Raw genomic sequence first — 27,322 nt, forward strand, 5'->3', positions numbered from 1 at the left:
TCCCCCTCTCTAATGTTTATAGTTCGAGGGTATCACTAAACAAACAAATAAACAACCGAGCAAGGAAATTAATCGGGCAACAGCTAGGCAAAAAAAAATAAGCATGCAATTATCAAACAAAAGACACATGCAGGGACAACGAACAGAAAAGAAAGAAGACAACCACTTTTGAAAAGTACAGTGCAAAGGCAAGCAGACAGGCGTGTGTACGAGTAAGGAAAAAAACAAGACAGCAGTGAAACAATAAACAAACAGTACAAAAAGAAAACAAACAACGAAGGAAGAAACACCTGACCAGTCAGCAAAAACAAACAATACAAAAAAACTAAACTAACCAAACAAGCAATTAAGAGCACCGGTTGCACCGAAGACATAACGAATGCAGTACTGATGAAAAGGGAACAGTTCCAGAGACTTTAAACGACAACGAAACGGCGTCACAGTCTTGCTCGGCTACTGAGCTGACGGACCTTATAGTTCAATCCCGGCCGCGGCCGCGGCGTTCGCGTTTCGATGCATAGGCGAAACGCGAAGGGTGCCCGTGCGCTGTGCGATGTCAACGCGCGTTACTGAACCCCGGGTGGTCTAATTAATCCGGAGCCACCCCCACTACGGCGTCTTTTATGACGCATGTGTCGTTTCTAGACCGCTAAAACTCACAATTGTCAACTAGCAATCTTACTGTGGTGCGCGCGTCCAGCCACCCAATAATAATAATAATTGGTTTTGGGAGGAAAGGAAATGGCGCAGTATCTGTCTCATATATCGTTGGACACCTGAACCTCGCCGTAAGGGAAGGGTTAAGGAGGGAGTGAAAGAAGAAAGGAAGAGAGAGGTGCCGTAGTGGAGGGCTCCGGAATAATTTCGACCACCTGGGGATCTTTAACGTGCACAGACATCGCACAGCACACGGGCGCCTTAGCGTTTTTCCTCCATAAAAACGCAGCCGCCGCGGTCGGGTTCGAACCGGGAACTCCGGATCAGCAGTCGAGCGCCCAAACTCAGAGGCTGTGTTCTACCACGGGCAACGCGCGCAAGCGGCATGGAGGAAGTGAATGCTCACAGCAGCCGGAGAAAGGTGGAGCCCCACATGCCGATGTACCAGTCGGCGTGAGGGTATGCATATTCCATGGTCACACGAACGGCACTGTCGCTCTCAAAGAAGTACCCCCAGTAGGTGGCGTTTGTGTCGAAGTACGCGTTGAAGGCCCACGCTGAGAACAAATCACAGGGAGAGAAACACAGAGACGAGTTAGCACTGGGCGTAGATACTTGAGGCCTTGCCCTTTGTAACGGGTGGGCACCACTAGGTTGGGCACCCGGCCAAAACAACAACAAAAAAACAAGAAGATGGAAGCGTGAGTATATATCGTGGCGCCACCTCTCGGCAACGGCCGCATGACTGTGTTAGCAATGGGCGTGAGCACATATCGTGGCGCCATCTCTCTGCAGCGCCCGCATGACTGTGTTACCAATGTGTTAACAGTTTATCAATATCCCTCAAGAGAAAAGTGTACAACAGCTGTATTTTGCCGGTACTCACCTACGGGGCAGAACGTGGGGGCTAACGAAAGGGGTTCAGCTTAAGTTAAGGACAGCTCAACGAGCTATGGCAAGAAAAATGATAGGTGTAACGTTAAGAGATCGAAAGCGGGCAGAGTGGGTGAGGGAACAAACGCGGCTTACTGACATCTTTGTCGAAATAAAGAGGAAAAAATGGGCTTCGGCACGGTATGTGATGCGAAGGCAACACAACCGCTCTTGTAGCGGAGTGGAATCCAAGAGAAGAAAAGCGTAGCAGGGGGCAGCAGAATGTTAAGTGGGGGGAAGAGATTAAGAAGTTCGCAGGCATAGGGCGGGCGCAGATGGCAAAGGACCGGGTTAATTGGAAAGACATGGGATGGCCTTTGCCCTGTGGTGGATGCAGTCAGGCTGATAATGATGACGATGGTGATAATGCGTATTGTGGCGCCTTCTCTCGGCAGAGCCCGCATAAATATGTTCGGAATGGGCGTTGATGCATATCGTGGCGCCATCTCTCGGTAGTGCTAGCATAACTGCGTTGAAAATTAATAATAATAATCGGTTTTTTGGTAAAGGAAATGGCGCGGTATCTGTCTCATATATCCTCGGACACCTGAACCGCACCGTAAGTGAAGAAATAAAGGAGGGAGTGAAAGAAGAAAGGAAGAAATAGGTGCCATAGTGGAGTGCTCCTGAATAATTTCGACCACCTGGGGATCTTTAACTTGCATTGACATCGCACAGCACACGGGCGCCTTAGCGTTTTGCCTCCATAAAAATTGAAAATTGGTTTTTGGGAAAACCCGCAGCGGTGGCTAAGTGGTTAGGGCGCTCGGCTACTGATCCGGAGTTCCCGAGTTCGAACCCGACCGAGGCTGCTGCGTTTTTATGGAGGCAAAATGCTAAGGCGCCCGTGTGCTGTGCGATGTCAGTGCACGTTAAAGATCCCTAGGTGGTCGAAATTATTCCGGAGCCCTCCACTACGGCACCTCTTTCTTCCTTTCTTCTTTCACTCCCTCCTTTATCCCTTTGCTTACGGCGCGGTTTTGGTGTCCAACCATATATGAGACCGATACTGCGACAGAAAGTGGTAGAACACGGACATCGGCAGCGTACACTTAAACACGAATGCTGTTGAAAACGGTTCGGAAACAATATTTCAGAACGTTTAAGTGAGATTCAGTTTCGTATTCGGGTTTAGGTTCGACGTGGTTTTCGGGCCGTGGTCACCCGTGTTTTGAAGAAAACGAGAGCTAAACGCGTTTTGTGCTTAATACATATTCGTAGACTTCGCCGAAACAGCCGCTGTTTGTGCGCGAGTCTTACGTTTGAGCGTCTTTTCGGTAAATACGAGAGGTTCGTGGTTGATTTTCTTGTCGTCGAAGTAAGTAAACGCCCGGATGTAGACGTAGTCCGTGCATTGGTCCGCCTTTTCCCAGCGGAGGCGTGGGTTTCGCATGATGTACTCGAAGACACAGATGAGTGTGAAGTTTCCTGCAAGCAACGGGCGAGTATTGCGTCGTGCCTGCTGTGCGCTCCAATGACAAAGACGTCATGTCCGCTGATAATTAAGCCATTTTACAGCTAAAAAGGTATCAACTTTTAAATTCAGGTGTCACCACCAGTAGCCGTTTTCGCAAGTCACCTGTGGTGACAGTTGTTCTTGCGTGCAAATCCCTGAGGTTAAACTGCACCACAATTCACTTGCAAATGGTTATCACGAAGAACCTTTCTTTCTTGACGACCACGAGTCTGAATCGAGCGGCGGCAACATTTTTAAATCCGATTTTCTCAACAATTAATCAGTCTTTTGTCGCAGCATACAACATCATAGAGGCCAGAAAAATTGCCATAGAATCGAGTATTACGAACACAAGAATTAGATGGAGTCGATCTGGGGACAAAATTAAGATTATTTTCTCTAGAGGGTAAATTGGTGCTTTCCTCGTTTGGCACCAGGATATAATTTGGAACCAATTCCGCGCTAGGTAAATACGAATGAACACATCAACAGTACACATCGTCGAGTGGTAGCATCGGAGATCGAAGAGCGGCGGTCGGATCTTTAACGGAGTGGGTAAGTAGATGTAAAAAGGCGTCGACTAGAAGCCACCAACATCGCGGCAAGCGCTAATGCTTTCGCATTTCTCCAATGCAGTCTCTGCAGTGACCTCTTTAGTCTCTGCCAGCAGGTATTGTGAAGGAAACAGCCCAGCAGACGAACCTCGTTAGACTGATGCCCGGGCGAGTTGGCATGCCTTGTTCAAGAACAGCGCGAATTAGACAAGGACTGAAGGAAGACCGACAAGGACAGGCGCTGGCTGCCACTTGCAAATCAGCGCGTGTCCGTGTGTGTCCTCCTTCAGTCTTTGTCTAATTCAAGCTGTTTTCTTGAAGAAGACGAAGCTCATATCGGAGAGGATTTGGTGAACTTGAGGGTAACTCTGGCCGATTTGCCTGCTTATCGCAGTTAGATAGTTCCGATATGTTGCGCGGATTACAGTCGCGCGATTCTAGTGAATATCCCAAAAGCTGCACGTTAGCCGACTATAGACAGTGACTGCCTATAAATATTCTGAAGGGGGGGAGCTGAGTTTCTCTGCGCCAACATGTCATCTTCCTTACAAAAACTGTATGAAGATTTCCGGAGATTCTTCTGTGTGAACAGTACGTAGAAACACACACGGTCGAATGGTCACCACTGCATACCTCGTTTCTGAACGCAATGCGGGTAAGGGTGTATACTTACGTGTTGGTTTCCCGGGACGAGGAGCTAAAAAGAGAAGAGAGGGTTTGAATCAGTGCAATGAATTTCGGCGCTTGATACGCAGAGCTGTAATAAAAATTTCTAGGTCGCTTACTTATCATTACTTGACGGCATTGCGATAGGACTGGGTCATTTAACTAAATTTCTCTGCTTCTAATCTGTCCGCCGCGGTGCTTTAGTCCTTAAGGGCCTTGGCTACTGAGTCGGAGTACCCGGGTTGAAACCCGGCCGCGGAGGCCGCGTTTCGATGGAGGCGAAACGCAAAAGGCGCCCGTGTGCTGTGAGATGTCAGTTCACGTTAAAGATTCCCAGGTGGTCAAAATTATTCAAGAGCCCTACACTACGGCACCTCTTTACCCCACCGCGGTGGCTCAGTGGTTATGGCGCTCGGCTGCTGGCCCGAAAGACGCGGGTTCGATTCCGGCCACGGCGGTTGAATTTCGATGGAGGCGAAATTCTAGAGGCCCATGTACTGTGCGATGTCGGTGCACGTTAAAGAACCCCAGGTGGTCGAAATACCCGCAGCCCTTCACTACGGCGTCCCTCATAGACTGAGCGGGACGTTAGACGCCGATGAACCAATCCATAAACCAAACGGCACCTCTTCCTTCCTTCTTCCACTCCCTCCTTCCTCCGTCCACCGAGATATGTGAGATAGTTACTGCGTCATTTTCTTTCCTCAAAACAAATTTTCAATTTTTGCTTCTAATCTCCCGCCATTTCGTGTGGCTTGCTGCAGGCCTGGTCTGACGGCGCTTCCACACGCACGGTTGGAAGATGATGACGGCGGCCTCCAAGGCACAGCGCTATAGACTGGCAGTTTAACAGGTGGGAAGCTAAGCTGCGGCGTTGGCGTAGTGATCTCAAGCATTGGCCAATAAAACTCATCTGTTCGCTCCGCCGCGTGTTCGAATCTCTGTCCCCTGCTTCCAAGTTTTGCTATGCGACCGCTCAAGCGTTTCCGTCGTGTCACCGAAGCGAACGCCATTTGAATTTTTTTCGCATTCTATGATGCTTTTGAATTTTTTCTGCACTGCTATTCAAGTTACGAGGCCAACGAAAAAGCAAAAGGAAACGTCCATCCGATTTTTTATTTTCTATTTACTACTGCCAGTGTGAACGGAGCCGTAGCGTATTCACTGTCGTCGGCTAAACAGCAGCGCCCGTGTTGTCGATAGGACTCCCGTAACTACAGCACGGGATTATGGTATGCTAAAAGAATCTTCTGGTGTGGTTCTACGGTACTCTGTGGCGCATGCGCAGTCGGTCTGCTGATGCTGCGGTAATGGGAACACAGTACACGGTACGCTAAAATGTCAATTCTTTCCCGCACCCTATGCATACCTACACAAAATTCGCAGAAACACCTAATTACCTGATGCGCTGGCAGTTCGAGAGCGTTAGAAGCTGTTGCCGCCTCTGCCGGAAGTTACCCGGCCTTGTGACGTCACTTCGCTTCAGCCACAGAGCGAACTACATGACCGCCGACACAATTTTTTTTTCCTGACGAGGCTTTTAATGCGATAACATTAAGACAGTTGCCCTTTCATCTGAAACCTTACTGCGAACACTGCGACTCGAAGGCACTTTCTTAGTCGTGCTATTGATAGTTAACCTCTAGCTACAGTTTAGATAATGTATCCTCTATTCAGATGATGCCACTCTTATCTCTTCCCATAAATCTTTAAATATCTTGACATCCAAGCTCAATTCTGATCTTATTAACATTGCTATTTGGCGCACTAAAAATGTGCTTCCGATTAACCTAGCTAAATCTAAGTTCATGGTGTTCAGCTCAAAGCTTACAACTGTCCCAAGTTTTCTTTAAATCAACTCTTACCATGATACATCCCTCGGATCATTATACATTTCTTGGTGTAGAAGTCGATCATCACTTGAAATTTAACATTCAACAACTTCGAAATAAAATGTCATATGGGATCAGAATTCTTTTAAAGGCACGACATTACTTTAGTTCACATACTTTAATTCAACTCTACTATGCTTTGATTACAAATTATACATAATTTTAGCGCAACCAACGCTCATGTTTGTCTTTGTTCTTTGTGTTCCTGTCCTGGTTGCGCCAAAAAGAATATGTTTAATTTGTCACAAATTCAACTAGCCCAACATCTAACTCTTTTATGCTTTCATTCATTGCCACGTTATTTATTGTATCACCTCTTGAGGTCAGGCATATCATTCTCATCTTTCCGCACTTCAGATTGTGCAGAACCAAGCGGTCCGTATAATTACTGGGTCAAACAGAAATTCCTCCCCCCCCCCCCCATTACTCCATTATACTCTCAGTTCAACATCCTTTTCATTTCAGAACTGATAAAATATAACCTTGGCATATTTGCTTATCTTGTGTTAAATAAGCGTAACGTTCTAGAGTACATACACAAGAACTGATCAACCGTAACCCTACTAGATTTGCATCCCACAAAAATTCTGCACTGCCGAAAATTCGAAGCAACTATGGAATGCTGACTGTCGTTTTTTTTTAAAATAAAACTTTGGAATTCATTGCCTCATAGTATTAAAACAGTGCCATCTGTATCGTCATTTAAACTCAAGCTCCGCTCCTTCATTCTTTACTCTTGATTAGGAAGCTGTTTTAATCCACACTATATCTACCTCGTTCGCTCTCATCGAAACCTCACTTTTTAGTAAATTTGTTGTTTTCAGTTCATAATCTTCTATTCTTCAAATATCGCTAACAAGTTTGTATTGATATGCAATGCTGCTTAATGTTGCTTTTTGTTCTTTTTTGCGTTTGTACACAGAGGTCCCACTACAGTGCCAAACTTTGAGACCTCTTTTTGTAACCTTCTTTATAAGCATAACATTTGTAATTAGTTCTGAATAAACTTTGAAACTTACTGTGATCGTAACCAGGCGTTGTGCTCGCTGGGCTCGTGGTCGTGCTCTGAGTCGTGCGATTCGTTGTCCTCCTTGTGGTAGTGGTTCTGGTCGCCGTCGTCCTCCTTGTGGTAGTGGTTCTGGTCGCCGTCGTCCTCCTTGTGGTAGTGGTTCTGGTCCTCGTCGTCCTCCTTGTTGTAGTGGAGGTCGTCCTCCTAGTCGTGGTCGTCGTACTCGTTGGTGTTGTGCGCGTCGTCGTCCTCCTGGTACTAGTTGTCATCGGCGTCGTCATCGGTGGTGTTCTCGAAGTCGTCGCTGTTGTCCGTGGTCTTGTAGTTCTTGCGGTCGACGCCACGGTTCGCGCTGTCGACCTCGATGTCACTCCGGAAGACGCCGTCGTTCTCGCTGAGCTCGTGGTAGTGCGATTCGTCGTCCTCCTTGTGGGGGTGATTCTGGTTGTCGTCGTCCTCCTTGTGGTAGTGGTTCTGGTCGTCGTCGTCCTCTTGGTTGTGGAGGTCGTCCTCCTAGTTGCGGTCGTGGTACCCCTTGGTGGTCTTGTGGGCGTCGTCGTCCTCCTGGTAGCGGTTGTAGTCGACGTCGCCGGTGGTCTTCTCGAAGGGGTCGCTGTAGTCTGTGATCTTGTAGTTCTTGCGGTCGGCTGCACGGTTCGCGCTGTCGACCTCGACGTCATTCCGGGAGACCCCGTCCGTGCGGCAGTTGTCTGCGTCCCCGGGCCCCGGGTAGACACCGGGCTAGCCGTAGGGGGTGTTGGGAACACGGAAGAACGTGTAATCGGGGTCGAAGCTGGAGGTCGCCTCGTCAAGTTCCCGGTTCCAATGCTAACCGGTCCGCTCGAAGTCGAGCTTGTGTTGGGCCTTGGCGAGTGGGTGCTGTTGGTTACCACCGGCGGCGTTGTTCCTGGCGTGCTGCTTTGAATTGGTCCAGGGCCAGTCGCTTATGCGAGAGAAAGTAAAACATTCGGAACCACTGAGTCACGATTAGTTGTAATCTAGCACTGCAGCTAAAGGCGCCTTATGAGTGGTAAACTGCGCCGTGTTAAACACTTTAGGCGCTGCGTCCATATTTGCGGACATTGACTCGACAATATCAAACCCGTGCGCTCACGATGCAATGGCCTCAAATGTGTACGCAAAAATGAAGGGGGACAGCTCTGCGGTTTACATCTCTTTAACAGTTCCGGTGCGGCTTTGGCGAGTATGTTTCAGCCTCTTTGTTTTTAAAGCATGGATGCTTGAAAATGCCGTCAATCCCCTCAGTTGTTTACATAACTACTACTTACAACTCCAGCGAGTCAAATAAGCATAATCGAAACCCAGGTGCCATTGTTCATCTACGATATGGCAGTAAGACGACCCCATAGATACTGCATAACAAATTATCTGAGGGGGCGGTAATTTTTCCCGCAAACTTGGCATCTTCTTTAGAGAAACCAAGACTGAAGATTTTCTCCCTTTCTCCTTCCCAACAGGATTATCATTAATTATTGCCAAGATAACTTATATCTGTGAAATGACCCTTTTTACGAGTCCTTGTTCGAAGGCCACGGTGTTTAGAATCTTGTTAAACCGGGAATATCGCCTAGCATCTTCTGCCAGCTCTGAACGAGGACTTTACGAAGCCGCTATCCGGTTTTCACTAAAATTAAAACTCACAATTCCGCTGTTGACAGAAACGAGACGGTATGTTAGGGAAGAAAAGACACTCTCATAGTGCACCTGTGGGTATACGTAATCATTCCGTGGGAAATAGAGCTCTTTCAGCTCAGCCTTTTCGAACGGATCAACCCCGAAAGCTGGAGGAAGTGCCGGAATCGACGGTTTTCCAACTCTGCCGCAGAGTAATTTTTTTTTTGTTTCGAAAATTAGAGCTCACCTCTAGAAGTTTTTGGCGTTGTAGCAGCCGGAGGCTCTGCAGGATAATGCATAAGAACAAAAATTACGGGGGTTCAACGTGCCTTGAATCTAGTTATACGTAAAGCTCCTCGATTGAAAACGTCATGGATCGAGGGGCTTTGGCTTTAAGAACAGCGCTTGAAAAAACTTTGCAGCGCGCCGGTGTCGCCTCCGACATCGACACCACGTGACCAATAATTTCCGAACTTACTTTTTTCGTCCTTTCCAGGAGGCCTGTATGTGACTTTCGGCGTATCTGCAGACACGAGAGCGCCGGCAAACGACTTCTGAGCGACTATTGAACAAGAAACGCTCACTTCGTACATGGCTTGAAAGTGTAACACCGGCACAGAAGCTCATTCTTTTCACTTCAGCACAGGTCATATTGTTTACGCTTACATTGGTTCAAACACAAAATGTCGGCTATTAAAGAAGTAACGATTTTCTTCTCTACAGTGATGCGGAAGACACTACTATGCATGAATAATCACGTGGTATTCGCCTACGACCGCTAAATAGTTTATAATCGAATTTTTCTGTCATGCTGTTTCGGTTTCGACCGCCGAGTGATGACTGTGACGTCAACGTGTGCTTATAGGTCACGTGAGAGATAAAAAAACTGCAATATAATAGCTGCTTGTATACATTCGTTGCTACTCCGTCCCTTGACGCTGGATGGCTTTAGAGCTGCAGTGAATTAAAACGCATAAGCAGCGATTAAGTCGCAGTTTTTCATGCCTTACATGGCTTATAAGCACACGTTGACATCGCAGTCACCCTTCGGCTGTTGAAACCGAAACAACACGAGAAATAAATTATATTATAAATTATCTAGTGGTTGTAGGAGAATACCATGTGGTAATACATGTATAATAATGCCTTACGGATCAAAACAAAGAAGAAAACCGCACCGAAAAAGTTATCTGTCTATACTTCTTTCAAATTTCAGTAGCTGAGAACTAAAAGTGAACTGAGAATAACTTAGAGCTTGTGGCAGAGTAGTGGCTACGTGATAGATTAAGAAGTAAACATTTCGATAGAATCGCCCATCTGGCTGGTACATAGCTTCTATGAAAAAGATTGTACTGTGTTGCGTTGGAAAGAGCTTTTATTTTTTCCGACCAAGACGCAACTGAAACAAGCCGACGTTTCCGAACCGGCTCGGTTACCCCTCTAAAAGGAACGAGCTGGCCCCTAAACGCCCTGTTTTTAATTTGAAATTTTGCTTGGCTTTAGTGCCACGCTTTGCCCACAAGCCTGTGCAATATTCTACGTTTATGCAAGCGCTTCCATGTTATTGTTTTTTTCCGAGCCTGGACACAACGTTCAGTTCGTTTCATTTAACGTTTCTGCACAGACAGTAAGGCTTTTTTTAAACAAAACTGAATCAAGTGCTGTGTCAGTAACAATGTTCTTAGCTGAAAAATATATAGATTTTCCCCTGTTCCATTGACACAATGTACCTACAGTGTTTTTTTTTTTTCCTGCGTTTGCCTGTTAGCAGTCTGCGACCAAGGCAGCAGTTTCCTCTAGCAGCAAGTATAGACCGTGAATGGACCAACAGAATATCGACACTTTGAAATATTAATAATGCGGCGCATAATAGACGGATTAAAAGAGAGAAAAGACGCATGCACGTAGGGATTGCTTACTTGTGTCGACTAGGTGGTCATCTGAAACAGAATCCACGCCAAAAATTAGGAGCCAGAAACGGCGATGGCACAGCGATAGCATGAATAAAGAGTTGTATCTGTGAAGTCGGCCTGAGAATATCGCAAGTTCGAGGACTAATCAAATAGCAACATAAGCCAGCAGTAGTAAGCATTCATCGAATGTTTTCAGGCCTTTAGCCCAGAAATAAACCTATTAGCGAGCTGTTAACGAGCGATGAGTCACCATGATCGCTGGAAGGGCGATTTATGAATCCGGGAGTGAGGTTCACGTGGTTTACTCCTAAACTTATGATTATTTTGTACTGTTACATAGCCCTAACATTCTGGGCAGGCTTACTACCCTTAACATGAATATAATGCACTTGTTCGGACCACTGGCTTATTTTACTGTGTTACCGTACCCTCCTATAGTCGGATACAACTCAAGAACCCAGAGGCTTATTCCCGTCAAAGGACCACTTTCCAGACAGTGGCGTCGGCCGATTCTCATGACCCTGGCTAGTGAGACAAAGCAGGGAGCGGTAGATGAAAGGAGACAATCCCTTCCCTCTATGGTCGGTGATAGACCCCTCTTTCCACTGCGGCGCCGCTCCCTGCATTATCACGCTAGCAGGGTCTTGAGAATCGGCCGACGCCATTGGCTGGAAGACGGTTCCTTTGATGGGGAAAAGCCGCTGCGTTCTTCAGTTGTATCCAACTATAGTATCCAGAGCATTTTGTATTCGTGAAACCGAGTATTCGTACTAAAAATATTCCGAACATTTTACGAATATTTCTTCCGACTATGCCCAGCACTGCACAGCGCGCTGCTGACCCCAGAGGTGGCGACCAAGGCCCTTTGAAGGTTCCTCATGGAATGGAACGTTAATATAAGTCCCTGTATAAATCCCATAGATGCGTGTGTGCATAGTTATGTCGGAAAGGGCATCACTTCATTTGGGATGATTGTATTATGTACCCTGTACGTAACACTATCATCGGTACCTGAAGTAGCGTGTCATGTTTCAAGGCTGAAGATTCAAGTTTTCATTAAAAAGTTCATCTCCCTGCAAATCTGGTGGCGTCAGCTGATTAGATTCACGTATACCGTTTCTCGTGATAACGATTTGTGACTGGTTGCCGCAGGGACTCTGGGGACAGCCAACGGCAGGATGACAAAGAATTTGTCACGATCTGCCACTACGTACATTCGGGTATCTCTGTGATCTTGGACTTTGACTGGTTGACGCCGGCACCTGCTTTCGCGGCATACATTCCACACCTTGCATGAAGCATTATGTGTTGATCACTTCTTATGTATCCAATACGGCCTGCTTTGGAGAGGGAGGCGGGGGCGGAAAAACGGCACGGCATCACCACTCCGAGCCAATGTAATGTTTTGCACAGCGTTTATTAAAAACTGGGCAGCTCAAGGGCTTCTCTTTTAGGCCGCGTAGTGGGACTGCTTGACCACCGGAAGTTAGAATCTTCGGATGGGTGAGGATGAGAGATTTGAAGTGCTGACGATGCAAGGCAAGACACACTGCATGACCCAAACGCAAACCAGGCGGCTATGTGTTCACGACAAAAGCTGCGGAGGTAACTCGTATACACGAATGAGAGCATTTGATCCTCACAAGCTCGGCCAGGTATACGTTTCTCTATAAGCAAACGTTACACATTTGCCGTCTTTGTAAGTCTTCTTCTGGACGGTTAACGCCCCTCATTCATGTTCAGATTCAGTGTAGAAGTATACCAACAAGAGAATTCGATCTTGTGTGCACAAACTGACTTCTCTTTCATACTGGAGGTAGCTGTACTACACGCAGACAGTGCGCTGCCGATTGCGATTCTTGCCAGAGCATTGGGTAGCCCTGGTTGCACTCACCAGTAGAGTAGCTGAAGATCATAAAGAGGAGAATAATCATGATCACAAACAGGACCAGGATGCAGCAGCCGATGACGGGAACGACTTCGTCCGGATAGTCGTCTTCATCGCTTTCTCGCTGCTCCCTTCAATCAGTCAATCAACCAAACTATTAATCAATTAATGAACCGACATTTACTTGTTCAGTAAATCAGTGAATGAATCAATAAATGACTAAATCAATTAATCAAGCAGTAAATCGATCTATCAGTGATCAATGAATTAACCTGACAACAAGCAAGGGAAGAGATGACGCTCAGTGCTGGTTACAACGGTGTTGAAGGCGACCTCAAATTCGTTTTAACTCTTGGTTCACTTACGATACACGTGACATTCGATGAACATATACTGATGGCGGAGATGTGCACCATATTTCATAATTCCTGGCATTTTTCACTTCTCAGAGCAATAGCGCGTGGCCTGTGAGGCACGTCTAACAGCGTCCAGCGCTAGATTAATCCCTCCAACCTTCACGCACTTCAGTCTGGAACGAAACGTCAGTGCATGGCACGGAGCAAGACTATACAGGAGGTGAAACTGCCGTCTCCGCGAGCAAGCGCAGGCGACCAGATAAAGTCACAATTATACGTATGCGCCGACGGGGGCGCATGCAGTGGCGGCGCCTTGCGGCGCCTCGTAGAAGCAGCAGGAAAAAAAATTAAAAATGCAGCGCCCAGACAGGCGGCTCCGGCGCGCTCTCCGGCAGCGCGCTCAGAGCAGACGACAAGCAGACGAAACGGGTGTTTGCTACAGCGGGCACGCCGTGACGTTGTATTTCAGTAGTTCCTGTCCAGGCCGCCAGGCGCCGCCAGCAGGATAGTGGCGCCACGGGTTTGTGACCTTTTCTGGTCGCCACAGACGGCGGAGTTTCCACTCCTTATAGTCTTCCTCCGCGGTGCATGGTCGCTTCTGCATTTCACCACAACCCGCCCAGGTTGATCAGTCGTGGGGAAAGAAAAGGCATAGGAACTCTCACTCTCCGTGGATACCAAGCGCGAAATTTTGGAACCCGGTGTGCACTGACATGGCAAACACCAGACGCGGTGGCTCGGTGGTTAGAGCACTCGGCTACTGAGTCAGAGTACCCCGTTTAGATGAGGCGGTGCGCAAAAAAGGCTCCCGTGTGTTGTGCGATGTCAGTGCAGGCTCAAGATTCCCAGGTGGTCGCAATTATACCGGAGCCCTTCACTACGGACCTTTCTCTCTTTCACATTTCATTCCCATCTACCTCTCCTCCCTAACTGCGCGACTGAGGGGTTGAGGTGTCTGCCGAGAAGCGAGACAGTTATTGCATCATTTCCTTTCTTCAAAAGCCACTAACCACAGCGCACGGGCGTCTTTTGCGTTTCGCCTTTAGTGAAACGCGGCTGCCACCCTCGGGTTCGAAGTAGTCGACTCCATATCCAACACAGCACTCCCATGGAAGACAGGTTTCACATCCCACAACTGTGGAGACGCGCCCTCCATGTGCGACCTCTCCCAGCCAACATGTCACACGAAGACCATAATGGTCGGCGCCTGGCACGAGCGTAAGCACTAGCCCGACATTATGGCAACAGAACAGGCGTATACTACGTGGAAGCCTCCGGTCCTCACCACGGGGGATGGTACACGGTCGCGGTAGTTCACAACAGCAACACAGTTAACGGCCTAACCTTCAGAGCCCGCAGTGCACCACAAGCAGAAGAGGTCTCGATTGCTCTCGCGGCCTCACATTCCGATTCAAAATACGTAATTACCGACTCGCGAGGGGCCTGTCGGAACGTCGAACAAGGCTGCATTCCCTTCCTAGCCTATCGAATCTACGAAAAATGCATACGGGATACGGACCCAGCACACGGTTACCTTATATGGACCTCTGCTCATCAGGGGTTGGCAGGAAACAGGCGGCAGACGGATCCGCCAGCGCGCTTTCTCACCGGCCTGTTGTCTCCTGCCCACCCGATCAGGAACCCGATTTTAATCCGGTATATACCTTCAAAGATGTTACAACGAAGAAGCTGACGACCTCGCGACCGCTGCACACCAACTACCTGCCAGCGATCTGCCCCTTGCGCTGGAGGACGTGCGTGCGGCCATCCACGACCATCTCCGAAAGCAGCACCCCGACCCACGCATCGCAGGAGGTGAGCGCATCGACACTATCACCGGCTGTCGCGGACTTACACGGTCACAACGTGCAATGATCCTCCGCGCGCGCATTGGCTGCGTGTGGCCCGGGGAACGACGGGTGCGTTACGGAATCGCGACGAGTGATGTGTGTGACGGATGCGGTGCAGTGGAAACACTAGAACACCTGCTCCTTCACTGTGACGCGTTCGCCGATGCTCGTCGCGATATGCTCGCGGCCTATAGGGCGCAGGGCAGCTCGAACACCCCGCTGCAATCCTTGCTTTGCAAGAAACCGGGGATGCGGTCGAGCTCTCGGGCTATAGTACTTTTCAACGAGACCCGTTCACCTGTCTCCTAGTCTAAAACGCCTACACAGCGCAGGAGGTTCATCTCGACCTAAATCTGGAATATTCGTACGTGATGGTCTCTGTCCTCCCTCAACGGCGAACAGATAGTCCCGCACACATCCTTAATATCTACTGCCCCCCGAAACTCAAAAACATCAGTTTTTCTGACATCTTTAGCGAAGCGCTAAGGATCGCAGGTCGCGACCCCCTCATAATAGTGGGAGATTTTAACGCCCCTTGTCCCATGTGGGCCTATCGCAAGGAAGAGCCGCGTGGTTGTGAGTTGGCGGAAGTTATCTACGCTGGGCATCACTCTTGTAACCAAATCCTGCCCACCCGACACGTGTAGGGAATTCCGTCACTCGGGACACCTGCCCCGACCTTACCCTCACGAAACACCACCGACACGCAGAGTGGATCAACACTGAGGACACCTTTTGCAGTGACCACTGCATACTGAACACTGTAATTTACACTCGACCCTTACATCGCCCCCTTGCAACAGCCAAACTTCCCGACTGGAATGCTTTCCTCCAGGCCCTCCCAGTAACTTCTCTTGGACCAAGACTACTAAACTTGGGCACACGGACTCATGCAAACACTCCGTTCACACGAAAAGCAGATCCAGCTTACGGAGCGTGCATCGGACGTGGATAACCACCTGATACACCTCTGGGAAGCTCGCCGCAGCCTCACTAAACGATGGTGGCGGCAAAAACACAATCGTAAGCTCCGCGCTCGCATCTCTGACCTCACCCAGCAAGCTGCCGAGTATGCTGCCCAGCTCGCTGACAATAACTGGGTAAGTAGATGCAACAGCGCAGCAAGACAGATGTCGAGCCGCAACACTTGGCGGCTCTTTAGGAGTCTCATAGACCCTGCACAAACACGCTCGGAAACCCAGAAACGCTTCCCTCGCGCGATACACAATTTTCAAGGAAACACACAGAGCAGCTAGCGAACGTCTTACGCTCACAATACCTCAGTCAGGATCAAGATCCGCGCGGGCAGGAATATTCGTATGCAGGCAGTGATAATCCGGATCTGGATCAGCCTTTCCAGCTTCACGACCTTCGCGCGGCTCTTGCCAAAATGCGCAGGGGGACGGCGCCCGGGAGGAATAAGGTCACAGTCAAACTGTTGGCAAACCTCCCCGATCGGGCATACGAAACCCTACTTGAATATATCAACGCCATTTGGACCGGGAAACTTCGTTGCCAGCCAATTGGAAGACATCTTTGGTAACCTTTATCCCGAAGGCGGGGAAACTGGTAAACACAGACAACCTCCGGCCCATCTCCCTCACTTCATGCGTAGGGAAACTGATGGAAACGATGGTCCGTGACCGCCTCTCGGAATATCTCGAGAGCAACCTTATCCGACATCATTTTCGGCTTCCGACCTCATAAGTCCGCACAAGACATACCTTTACAGCCTCATCGCGAGGTTCTCGAACCCATAGAACACCCACACAATGACAAGATAGTCTAGCACTCGATCCGAAGGGTGCGTTTGACAATGTTAAACACGGCGTCATATTAAAACATCTTACCGAGACCAACTGCGGTCCTCGTACATTCAACTATGTATGCATCAAACATTTCTTAACAGATCGCTTGGCCTATATACGCATACAAGAGTCCGAGTGCGGCCCGTTTGAGATGGGAACGAGGGGCATACCACAAGGCACTGTGTTGTCCCCACTTCTCTTTAATAATGTCATGATGTACCTCCCGGCACAGCTGGCGGGTGTGGGCGGTGTTCAGCGTGCTCTGTACGCCAATGACATCCCCATCTGGGCTACTACGGGAAACAGGAGCTATGGAGCAATGCCTGCAAGCAGCAGCGAGCACAGTAGACCACTATGCTACGTACTGCAGCCTCTAGTGCTCCCCGTCCAAGTCTGAATTTGTGCATATTCGACATTCTCCGAAATGCAAAATCTCCGTTCAGCTCTCTCTCGCCAGCGGCCTCATTCGTGAAGCGCAGGAGCTGCAAGTACTCGGTCTCTTAATTAATCAGCATCGTAAGACACATACGACCCTTGCCAAACTCCGTAAAGTCGGCGATCAGGTGGGCCGAATGGTTCGCCGCGTTTCCAACAAGCGAGGAGAGTTGCGAAGATACGGTGCGGCTAGCCCATGCCTTCGTAACTAGTCGAGTACTAATACTCAACTCCTTACCTCTGCTTACGGAAACATGACGAAGATTGCTTGGAGGTTGTACTCCACAAATTTTCAAGACAGCCCTCGACCTCCCGATCTCCACTTCCAACGCGCGACTGCTTGCGTTGGGGATTGAGAACACCTATCGGCAACTTCGCGAGGCGCATCTCGTTAACCAATACACGCGTCTCTCCCAGACCGTGTCCAGTCGCCGCCTCTTAGACCGGTTACATATCAGACATGACCACCATACGATGGAACGGGTTCAAGTGCCCGAACTGTGGAGACGCGCCCTCTACGTTCGACCCCTTCCGACTAATGGTGAATTCCAAACGCAGGCCCGGAGCGGTCTGCACGCTCTGTGGCAGAGCGCCTGAATCCGGCGCAGAGCGCGCGACCTGAAATTGCGATTGGAGTACACTTGCTCTGGCCAGAGCATGTAGGGCGCCGCTGAAAAAGAACGTCACGCAAACTTCCGGTCGGATACGCCGATTTCGGTGGAGCAGTCCCGACTGCTCCACGGAGCAATCTCGGCTCGGCAACCGCTCCCTGTCTACGATTGGAAGACGCGATCCGTGCCTCAGATCTGCGTTTGGAATACAGTTGCTCCGAAAAGCAGGAAACGTTGCTCCAGAAGTGCTCCAACGCTGCGATTGGAAGTCAGCATAAGATGAACAAGGAGGACCATAATGGCCGGCGCCAGGCGCGGGCGGATGCCCTGCTCCGCCACTATGGCTCAAAGAAACACGTCTTCTACATCGACATTGCAGGCCCCTACCACTCCAGGGGGGAATGGTACACGGCTGCAGTCATACACGAAGGAAAACAGGTGGACGGCCTCTCGTTCAGAGCGCCCAGCTCAACTCGTGCGGAGGAGGTAGCGATCGCCCTCGCAGCTGCCCATCCCGACTCTAAATTCATCCTCGGAGATTCTCGCTGAGCCTGTCGTAACTTTGAGTTCGGGTGGATCACTCCACTTGCTCACCTAATTCTTCACCACAGTACTCGCGACGGCGATCCAACTCATCGCTCAATAATATGGGTACCCGGCCACCAAGGCATGCCGGGTAACGAAGCCGCCCATGAGACAGCCCGCGCACTCACTTACCGGGCGTCAGGCGTTCCTTGGGAGGACCTTAACCCAGACCACAGCCCTCTTCTTTCTTTTAACCGCAGCGGTGGCCTATAGTGGTTGAGCATCCTCCTCGCATGCGGGAGGTGCGGGGTTCGATTCCTATAGTGCCGCCGGGTATCCACAAGTGATACAATGGGTACAAGCTTTCCCCTGCCTGGTGCTCGGCTTATTGAGGTTGAAAGGCTTGGGAAATGGGTCTTTGATCCCACCTTCAGTAGAAGAAACAACCTTGTGACATGGCGCTCTTTGGCCTCAGATGCCCTTGCGCCATAAAAATTCATCATCTTCTTCTTCTTTTAAAGACATTACTGAGCACTATCGTGCCGAACACCGGCGCTGCCAGGTTCCTATGAAGGAATTGGGTAAAGCTGGCGAACGAACTCTCCTTAGGCTCTTTACAAGCACCCTACTGTGCCCGGCGATTCTCAAGCATTTTGACTCTTCATTTGACGGCCGCTGCTCATTCTGTGGGGAGGCGGCCGACCCCTTCCATATGGTTTGGGCATGCAGGCAAAATCCTTCTCTCCCTCCATCACCCCTTCCCCTACCCGAAAGAACTGGGAGGCGGCTCTGCAGGGCTGCCAGGAACTATCGGCCCAACAGGCCCTGATTCGGTGGACCTGCGCAGCGGTCAGGACCAACGGTATCCTGGAATGAGGGACTCCGCCTTCTATTGTAAGGTGCAAGACCCACTAGGGTCCTCTCTCCGAGCACCTCTCTGTACATATAGATGAATAAATGCTTTTCACCACCGCCTATGCGTTTCGCCTCCACCGAAACGCTGCCGCCGCGGTCGGGTTCGATGGCGCCGAAGCGAGTTCCTGTGTCTCCTGCTACCAAGCGCGCTTGTGATGCAGAACGGAAACGACTGAAACGCCAAGAACAACGTACTTCTAGTGGACGTAAACGACTACCTCCACATCAGAAAAGCTTTCCCCTAAACGCACGTAAGGTGCCTTAAGTGCTCCCCTGAATTTGTCATCGCTGCGCCGCTGCTTGTGCATTCACTCGTGCCCGCTGTTCCTTTGCATCGCATCGCACAGCATGGGTGTTGCGTTCTACGGCAATGGATCACCGACCGAGCACTGTAAAGCCCGGTCGCACTATAGACCTCCTTCACGCCGCGACGTCACGAAGATGTGGTGGCGCTGATGTCAGTAGCGACTTTCGCACGGTAGGCAGAGCAGGTTCCGCCGGCCCGTGCCTACCGCAGCTGCCGCAACTACCGGCGGCAGCATCATAACTGCGCACTGCAGAAGCGGCGTGTATTGACAGCTGCGTCACTGTTGGATCCGTGCAGTAGACTAAAAAGGAAAATTAAATGATGCTTGATAGGTTTCTCGCAGATAAATACCGTATTAGGGAATGGGCCGCCGTAGTAAAGCGCGAAGCCTGGGTCTCGATCGCCCCTTCCAGTCAATGTTCTTCGAGGCAGGTAAGTGGCGGCGCCCATTGGCCTGAACATCAGCATAGCACGCTTAAAATTGTGCAAGGATAAAAAAAGCACAGATTTAGTTGCGCACGTATTTATCCCTCTGGGCCGTTTTGGTGCGCACGAGGCGCCGGCAGGTTCCCTCGCCACCAAGGAATGCGTTATTTCGTTGATAGCACAGCATGTTTTAATGAGCGTGGAAGTTATACGAACGTATAATGGCGCGTTTTATTGCATTTAATGTTTACTTGAGACTATTTCTTAATGTGACCGATATAATTTTTTGATTCAAGTAGAAATGAGTCCGGTGAGCTGTGTCAATCTTTCGCGCTCACGTTGGGATGCTTAGAGTAGTAGTAGTAAAAACATTTATTTTCACAGAAGGAAGAGTAAGGGAGTAGGGTGTTGGGGATAGATAGAAGTGGAGCTGCAGTGGTCGGTATTCCCTAGTCCAGGATCCCGTTGGCCTCCGCCGCTGCCTTGGCCCTCGTCACCAGCATAAGCTGTGTGCTCGGGCCGGAGTCAGCCAGGAGGGCCTCCCACTGCTCTAGACTAGGGCTATTTATCTTTGGTAGTAAAGGGCTTTTTTCACAGCCCCAGGTGGCGTGGTACGTTGTGGCGTAGCCCCCACACCACACGCACTCTTTCGCATATCTGTTCGGCCACATTTTATGATGCATGGCTCTGCTTGGGTAGGTGTCTGTTTGTAGTCTTCTGAGCGTGGTGGCCTGCTCTCTGTTGAGGATATCCGCCGGAGTCGAGTACTTCTTGCGCGCTCCCAACAACGCCTTCATTGCCTCCCCGTACGATTCTGGCGTGCTGAAGGGTCTTAGAATCGCGTACTTTAAGTGTGCTAAAAGTCGCATGTTTTTTCCTTGCATCATGCATCATAAGCTGTTTCATGGAGTGCTGCTTGATCTCGAAGCTTGCTTGGAAAGAAGCAGCCGCAGGCGGGATACTAACAGAGACACGTAGCGAGAAGCCATCTACTGAACACAATGCAACGGTACGCAGAAATGTGTAATTCAAGGTTTGGGAAATCGATCTAATAAAGTCAGTTTTTATAAACATTACGCAAGGAAACGCAGGGGTAGAATGAGCCAAGGAATGCATTCATATGATCTGGCTCATTGCGTGATGATCTGCTGTCTTGCGAAATACGAGCACACCCGCTGCGGTGGTTCAGTTGGCTACCCAGCACGGTTGCTGAGCATGAGCCAGCAGGATCGCACCCTGGCCGAGGCGGCCGTATTTTGATAAACGCATTTTGATAACCCGCGAACTCCGGATCTGTAGCTGACTCCATCAAGACGCTATTGTGGCCGCAGGGCAGTGCGCGCACTCGTGAGCGAACTTTGGTGAGCCTCTATGCATTCCTCGAACACACGGGCTTGAAGTCCCGTCTGTTCTCCGTCAGGTAATTACACGCAGTGACCGAACACTCCGCGAGTTCTACCTTGAACGATTAATAACTGGACGCCACACTCCAGTTGTAGCCAACACAATGCTGTGCGCGTGTGTGATTTAATTCCTCAAAAATGAACTAATCACGTGCACAACCTGGACACATTTCTTATTGTGTAAATAGTTTGTACATATTACTTCTCCCCCTATCCTCTCTTCCTGTCCCCTCACCTCTTTCATTTCATTTCTCCATTCTGCCTGCTATCCTTTATTTCCGCTGCCCCAGCTCAGGTGCTTCAGTATCGATGACAGATGCCGGGGCTAGCAAAAATCTTTTCCTTCCTTTTTACTATTATTTTTAATAAAACCACTACCACCACCACCAGCCGAGCGCTCTAACCACTGAGCCACCGCTGTGAATCCGAACAAAAAAAAATAATTGCTTTTCTGGGGAAAGGAAATGGCGCAGTATCTGTCTCATATATCGTTGGAAACCTGAACCGCGCCGTAAGGGAAGGGATAAAGGAGGGAGTGAATAATTGGTTTTTTGGGGAAAGGAAATGGCGCAGTATCTGTCTCATATATCATTGGACACCTGAACCGCGTCGTAAGGGAAGGGATAAGAGAGGGAGTGAAAGAAGAAAGGAAGAATTAGGTACCGTAGTGGAGGGCTCCGGAATAATTTCGACCACCTGGGGATCTTTAACGTGCACTGACATCGCACAGCACACGGGCGCCTTAGCGTTTTTCCTCCATAAAAACGCAGCCGCCGCGGTCGGGTTCGAAAGGAGGGAGTGAAGAATCGCTTTTTGTGCTATTTGAGACTCCAGCGCATGTTGAAGCACCACAGATGGTCGAAACGGACGAGAGCCCTCGTCTTCTGTGTCCCCAACAGCACATTGTACACTTCTCAGTGTTTTAGCCGCCGCGGTGACTGAGTGGTTATGGCGCTCGGCTGCCGGCCCGAAAGATGTGAGCTCGATCCCGGCCGCGGCGGTCGAATTTCGATGGAGGCCAAATTCTAGAGGCCCGTGTACTGTGCTATGTCAGTGCACGTTAAAGAACCCCAGGTGGTCGAAATTTCCGGAGCCCTTCACTACGCCGTCTCTCATAGCCTAAGTTGCTTTAGGACGTTAAACCCTATAAACCAAGCCAAACTTCTCAGTGTTTTCCCTTTTATACCAGCTGCGTAGATACCCCTAAGATGTTTGGTGCCGGCGTATACTGGATTAAATGAAATGAAAATTGCTTTTTGAAGAAAGTAAATGGCGCGGTATCTGTCTCACATATCGGCGGACACCTGAACCGCGCCGTAAGGGAAGGGGATAAATGAGGGAGTGAAAGAAGAAAGAGGTGCCGTTGTGGAGGGCTCCGGAATAATTTCGACCCTCTGGGGATCTTTAACGTGCACTGACATCGCACAGCACACGGGCGCCTTAGCGTTTCGCCTCCATCGAAACGCGGCTGCCGCGGTCGGGTTCGAACCCGGGAACTACGGATCAGTAGCCGAGCGCCCTAACCACTGAGCCACCGCGGCGGGTCAGTTTCTTTGGGAACATATCTTTCTAGGGGAAGCGAGAAAGCGTTTTAGCAAGCATCATAAATGATTAGAACTTACCCATCCTCCGGAGAGACGACTTGGCTGAAATCGCTGAACATTATGGTCGGGTCGCTTGCTACAGCGGAAAGAAAAGTGAAGGTCAGTATAAGACACACCCATTTCGGCATGTCCACCCTCAGTGGAAGCCGCGGTGGTTGCTGAGCTGGTCTGTGGCCCCGCAGCGAATATTCGCTAAAACCATGGAGAACATTCACCGGTTCGCGCACGTCGGCATACGCATATAGCACCCGTACTATCTTTCTGTTCCGCGCACTGAGCCCGAGGTTGCAAGATCGAATCCCCACCGCGACCGCCATGCTTCGATGGAGGCAAAATGCATAAGGCGCTGAAGCAGCCGAGAAATTCGGTCTAAGGAAAGGAAATGATGTAGTAATTGTCTCGCATATGTCGGTGGACACCCGAACCGCTCCGTAAGGGAGGCATAAAGGAGGGAGTGAAAGTAGGAAGAAAGAGGTGCCGTAGTGGAGGGCTCCGGAATAATTTCTACCTCCCGGGGATCATTAACGTGCACTGACATCGCACAGCACACGGGCGCCTTTTGCGTTTCGCCTCCATCGAAACGAGGCCGCCGCGGTCGGGTTCGAAGCCGTATACTCCGGCTCAGTAGGTGAGCGCCTTAACTACTGACCCTCCACGACGGGTTGTGTTCTAGAGGATAAAATGATTTGCGGGTTTCATCATCCCGAAGCTCTACACGTGAGCTAAGAGGAGTGCCGTTGTAAACTTCTCTGGTATTGTTTCGACCACTTTAATGGGGCGGGTGCTCGCTTGCTGTGCTCGCATAGCACAGCACGCGACCGTCTTTAAAGCATTTCGCATTCGCCGAAATGAGGCCACAGTCGCTGATATTCGATCCGGAGACGTTCAGATCAGCAGCCAAACGCTGTATCCACTGGTCAATCGCGGTCGGTATAGGTTAGATGAGTACGAACCGTCACTTTCATCCATGATGATGCCGTGGGCCTGTTTTGGCACGGAGCGCTGACCAACGCAGACCAGCCAGGGCGAAAGCTTGTCTTCTTCTCGTGTTGCTCTCGCGCATGTGCGAATGACTCGTGCTGTTCGCCCGCAGTTTTTTGCTTCTTCCGTTCGCAACGCAGCGCCACGAAAAGAGAAAGATGAAACTTATTAACAGAATATTTTTTTAATGCTTGCATAGTCAGGCGGGCGGGCTCCTTAGTTCAGGACACCGTGGGCTTGCGTTGATATCTGGACCCGTAGGATGGCCTGCCTTTGGTCCTACAGACTATTTAATTCTGATCAGGGCTGCCTGCCACTGCTCGTATATGTGTCATATTCTAAAGCTGATCTAAGGTGGGACGGTTTTCTCATGCAACTTATGCCTCACGGCACACTTTTCGAATAAATAAAAGAACTCCACAAAATGTGGACGCCCCACTCCAGTTGTAGCCAACACAGTGCTGTGTGCGTGTGATTTAATTCCTCTAAAATGAACTAATCACGCGCACAACCTGGACACGTTTCCTATTGTGTAAATAGTTTGTACATATTACTTCTCCCCCTATCCTCTCTTCCTGTCCTCTCATCTCTTTCACTTCATTTCTCCATTCTGCCTGCTATCCTTTATTTCCGCTGCCCCAGCTCAGGTGCTTCAGTATCGATGGCAGATGCCGGGGCTAGCAGAAATCTTTTCATTCCTTTTTACTATTATTTAATAAACAACCGCTACCACCACCACCACAAAATGTGGGATAGCGTACCCGCTGGACCAGGGACTGGTGAGGTGGTGTCTACATGGGTGAATGTTCTTTTGTTGCTTTGTTCACCTGAGCATAAATGGCACTAACGATGGAGAAGGTTGAGTTGAGGAGAAAACTAACAGGGGGGGGGGGGGTAAAAATTGGATGTGGTTTAGCTCTGGTTAACCCAAGTTGAATCGCGAAAGCTTTGTTTCGTCTCATTCTGACGCTCTCCTAAACTCAAAGCGGTCTCTTCCGCAGTTGGAGTCATTCCGGTACGTAGCACGACTTCTAGCCGCATCTTTGTTACGTTTCTCGAGTCGTGCGGAGCGTTCTTCTGGCGTCTCTTGAGCGCGTTGTCTCTTCCTCGCTTGTTCTGTCGTTCCAGATCAGGTGTCGCCAAAGTCACGTCAGCATTGAGAGCATGCATGATACTTGTAGATGCACCCAGATCAAGAGATGTTGAACGCATTCGCCTGGCTGCATAATATGCACGCCGTTTAGCTAAACGTTGTTCCCGCTCTTCATCCGTTTCTTCCGCACGCCGCCGCTTCTTAGCTGCAGCACATCGTTGCAGCTTCACCTTATACACATCATCCGACATACCCTGGAGGATTCGCTTGGACGACTGTGACGAGCCGAGTTGGGGGGCCGCTTTCAGTTCAGTTCAGTTCAGAAAAACTTTATTTCCGGCAGATGGTGGTCTCCCTACCCCCTCTCAGGCTCGGCCGAAGCCTAAGCCCGATTAGGAGAAGAGGCCGTCGGCTGAGGACGGTGTAGCTGATGCTTCACGGCCTCAGCCGCCACGCGGGTGGCTTTGCGCTACGCGTTGGGGTCCTCGCTCCGCAGCAGCGCCTCCCAGGCTAAAACTATTTATTTCTTCCTTAGCCCCCGGTGAGTTAAGACATTCCCAAGTAATGTGGTTTAGTGTACCCCTTGCCCCACAGTCGATACATTTTTCGTCACCTGGGTTCTTAGCAATTTTGACTGGCGATATGTATACCCCTGCTTGGATCCTCCTCCAGATATACGCCTCTTTGTGAGTAAGGGATACGTCTGGAGGAGGGTATATTCTTCTTCCTAATTTGTAACCATCCGTAATTTCCTTGTACGTGATTGGGGCATCCTTAAGATTTGTGCAGACCGGTTGCTCCGCTGCTGCCCGGATGTAGGTTACTCGGGCTAGCAGGTGAGCGGCCTCGTTACCAGCTATTTCTTCATGTGCTGGTATCCAGAATATTGCAGCAGACCTATGTTTTGGCATGCTTTCCAGAATGCGTTTGGCTTCCCAAGAGACCAAGCCCTTACTAAAATTTCTGACAGTGGATTTACTATCGCAAAGAATGTACCCTGCATTAGATCCTGCCAGGGCGAGCGCCACCGCCACTTCTTCTGCAGTTTCCGTGTTCTGGGTTCTGACTGAGGCTGTGATCAGGGGTTTTCCCTGACCGTCTACATCGACCGAAACCGCAGCCCCCTCCAGACCCCCAGCAGCGTCTACGTATGCTACCTCCTCAGCAGGCAGCTCTCTGAACTTTTTTGCCATAGCCTTGGCCCTATGTTTTCGTCTATCTTTGTTGAACTGAGGGTGCATGTTTTTCGGTATGGAAGGAATTTTTATTTTGGACCTGATGTCGAGAGGTATATCTACCTTGCCTTCTATTTTGCTGTCAGGCTGTACCCCCACCCATTCCATAATATTCCTGCCTGTCCGGGTTTTGCTAAGTCGTTCAAGCTGTGAAATTCTAACTGCTTCCTTAAGCTCCGCCCATGTGTTATGAACCCCCATTTTTTTAGTAGTTCTTCAGTGGATGTATTTACAGGCAAACTTAGGGCTCTTTTTACGCTTTTCCTAATGATTATATTCAGTCTGTCTACCTCCCCTTTGTTAAGTTCCATGAAGGGGGTGGCGTAGCAGATCCTGCTTGTGATGAAAGCCTGCGTGAGCCTGAGCAGGTCCCGCTCCTTCAACCCCCTTCCTTTGGTAGCTATTCTTCTAATTAACCCTGCTATCTTATCTGTATACTGTTCTAGTTTCTTTATTGTGCTAGCGTTCTTGCCTTTGGAATTGATGAAGAAACCAAGGATTCTGATTTCCTCAACTCTGGGAACCTTGCGGCCCTCAACTATGATGTTGATGTCTGGCTTAGGTCCGTATATTTTTTTGGCGTACACTAGAACCTCTGATTTTTGAGGAGAGCAGGCCAGCCCTCTCTCTTTGGCATATTTAACAATGATGTCCGCAGCCTGTTGTAGCTTATCTCTGGCTTCGAACGTACCAGGTTCGCTGATCCAAAGATTTATATCATCGGCGTACAAGCTGAATTTGAGGTTGCTAATTCTGTTGAGCAGGGGTGGGAGTCCTCTCATTGCTATATTGAAAAGAAATGGGGATAGTACTGCTTTAACACAGCTGGCATGACGTCACGTAGAGCGAGCGCCTCCCCCACGGAAGCGGCGCGTGGAGGATTCGCTGGGACGATCGCGACGAGCCGAGTTGGGGGGGTGGGGGGGCTCTTTTCCACAGCTGGCATAACGTCACGTACAGCGAGCGCCCCTCGCGGCAGCGGCGCGCAGCTGCAGCATAGAGGATTCGCTGGGACGATCGCGACGAGCCGAATTGGAGGGGCCGCTTTCCACAGCTGCCATAACGTCACGTACAGCGAGCGCCCCTCGCGGCAGCGGCGCGCAGCTGCAGCATGGAGGATTCGCTGGGACGATCGCGACGAGCCGAGTTGGGGCCCCGCTTTTCTACTGC

General features: G+C 49.8%; 1 protein-coding gene across 1 annotated transcript; it reads right to left on the reverse strand.

The window, feature by feature from the left end:
• Positions 1–1,059: 1,059 nt before the first annotated feature.
• On the reverse strand, positions 1,060–8,104 carry LOC144102326 (uncharacterized). Its single transcript, XM_077635625.1, has 4 exons — positions 7,178–8,104; positions 4,274–4,297; positions 2,851–3,018; positions 1,060–1,214 (listed from the first exon to the last, which is right to left on the reverse strand). The coding sequence occupies exons 1-4, from the start codon at positions 7,845–7,847 to the stop codon at positions 1,060–1,062; spliced, it is 1,017 nt and encodes a 338-aa protein (XP_077491751.1). The 5' UTR covers positions 7,848–8,104.
• Between the last annotated feature and the right edge of the window lie 19,218 nt (positions 8,105–27,322).

Source organism: Amblyomma americanum, chromosome 8 (genome assembly GCF_052857255.1).
Source record: "Amblyomma americanum isolate KBUSLIRL-KWMA chromosome 8, ASM5285725v1, whole genome shotgun sequence".
NCBI lineage: Eukaryota > Metazoa > Arthropoda > Arachnida > Ixodida > Ixodidae > Amblyomma > Amblyomma americanum.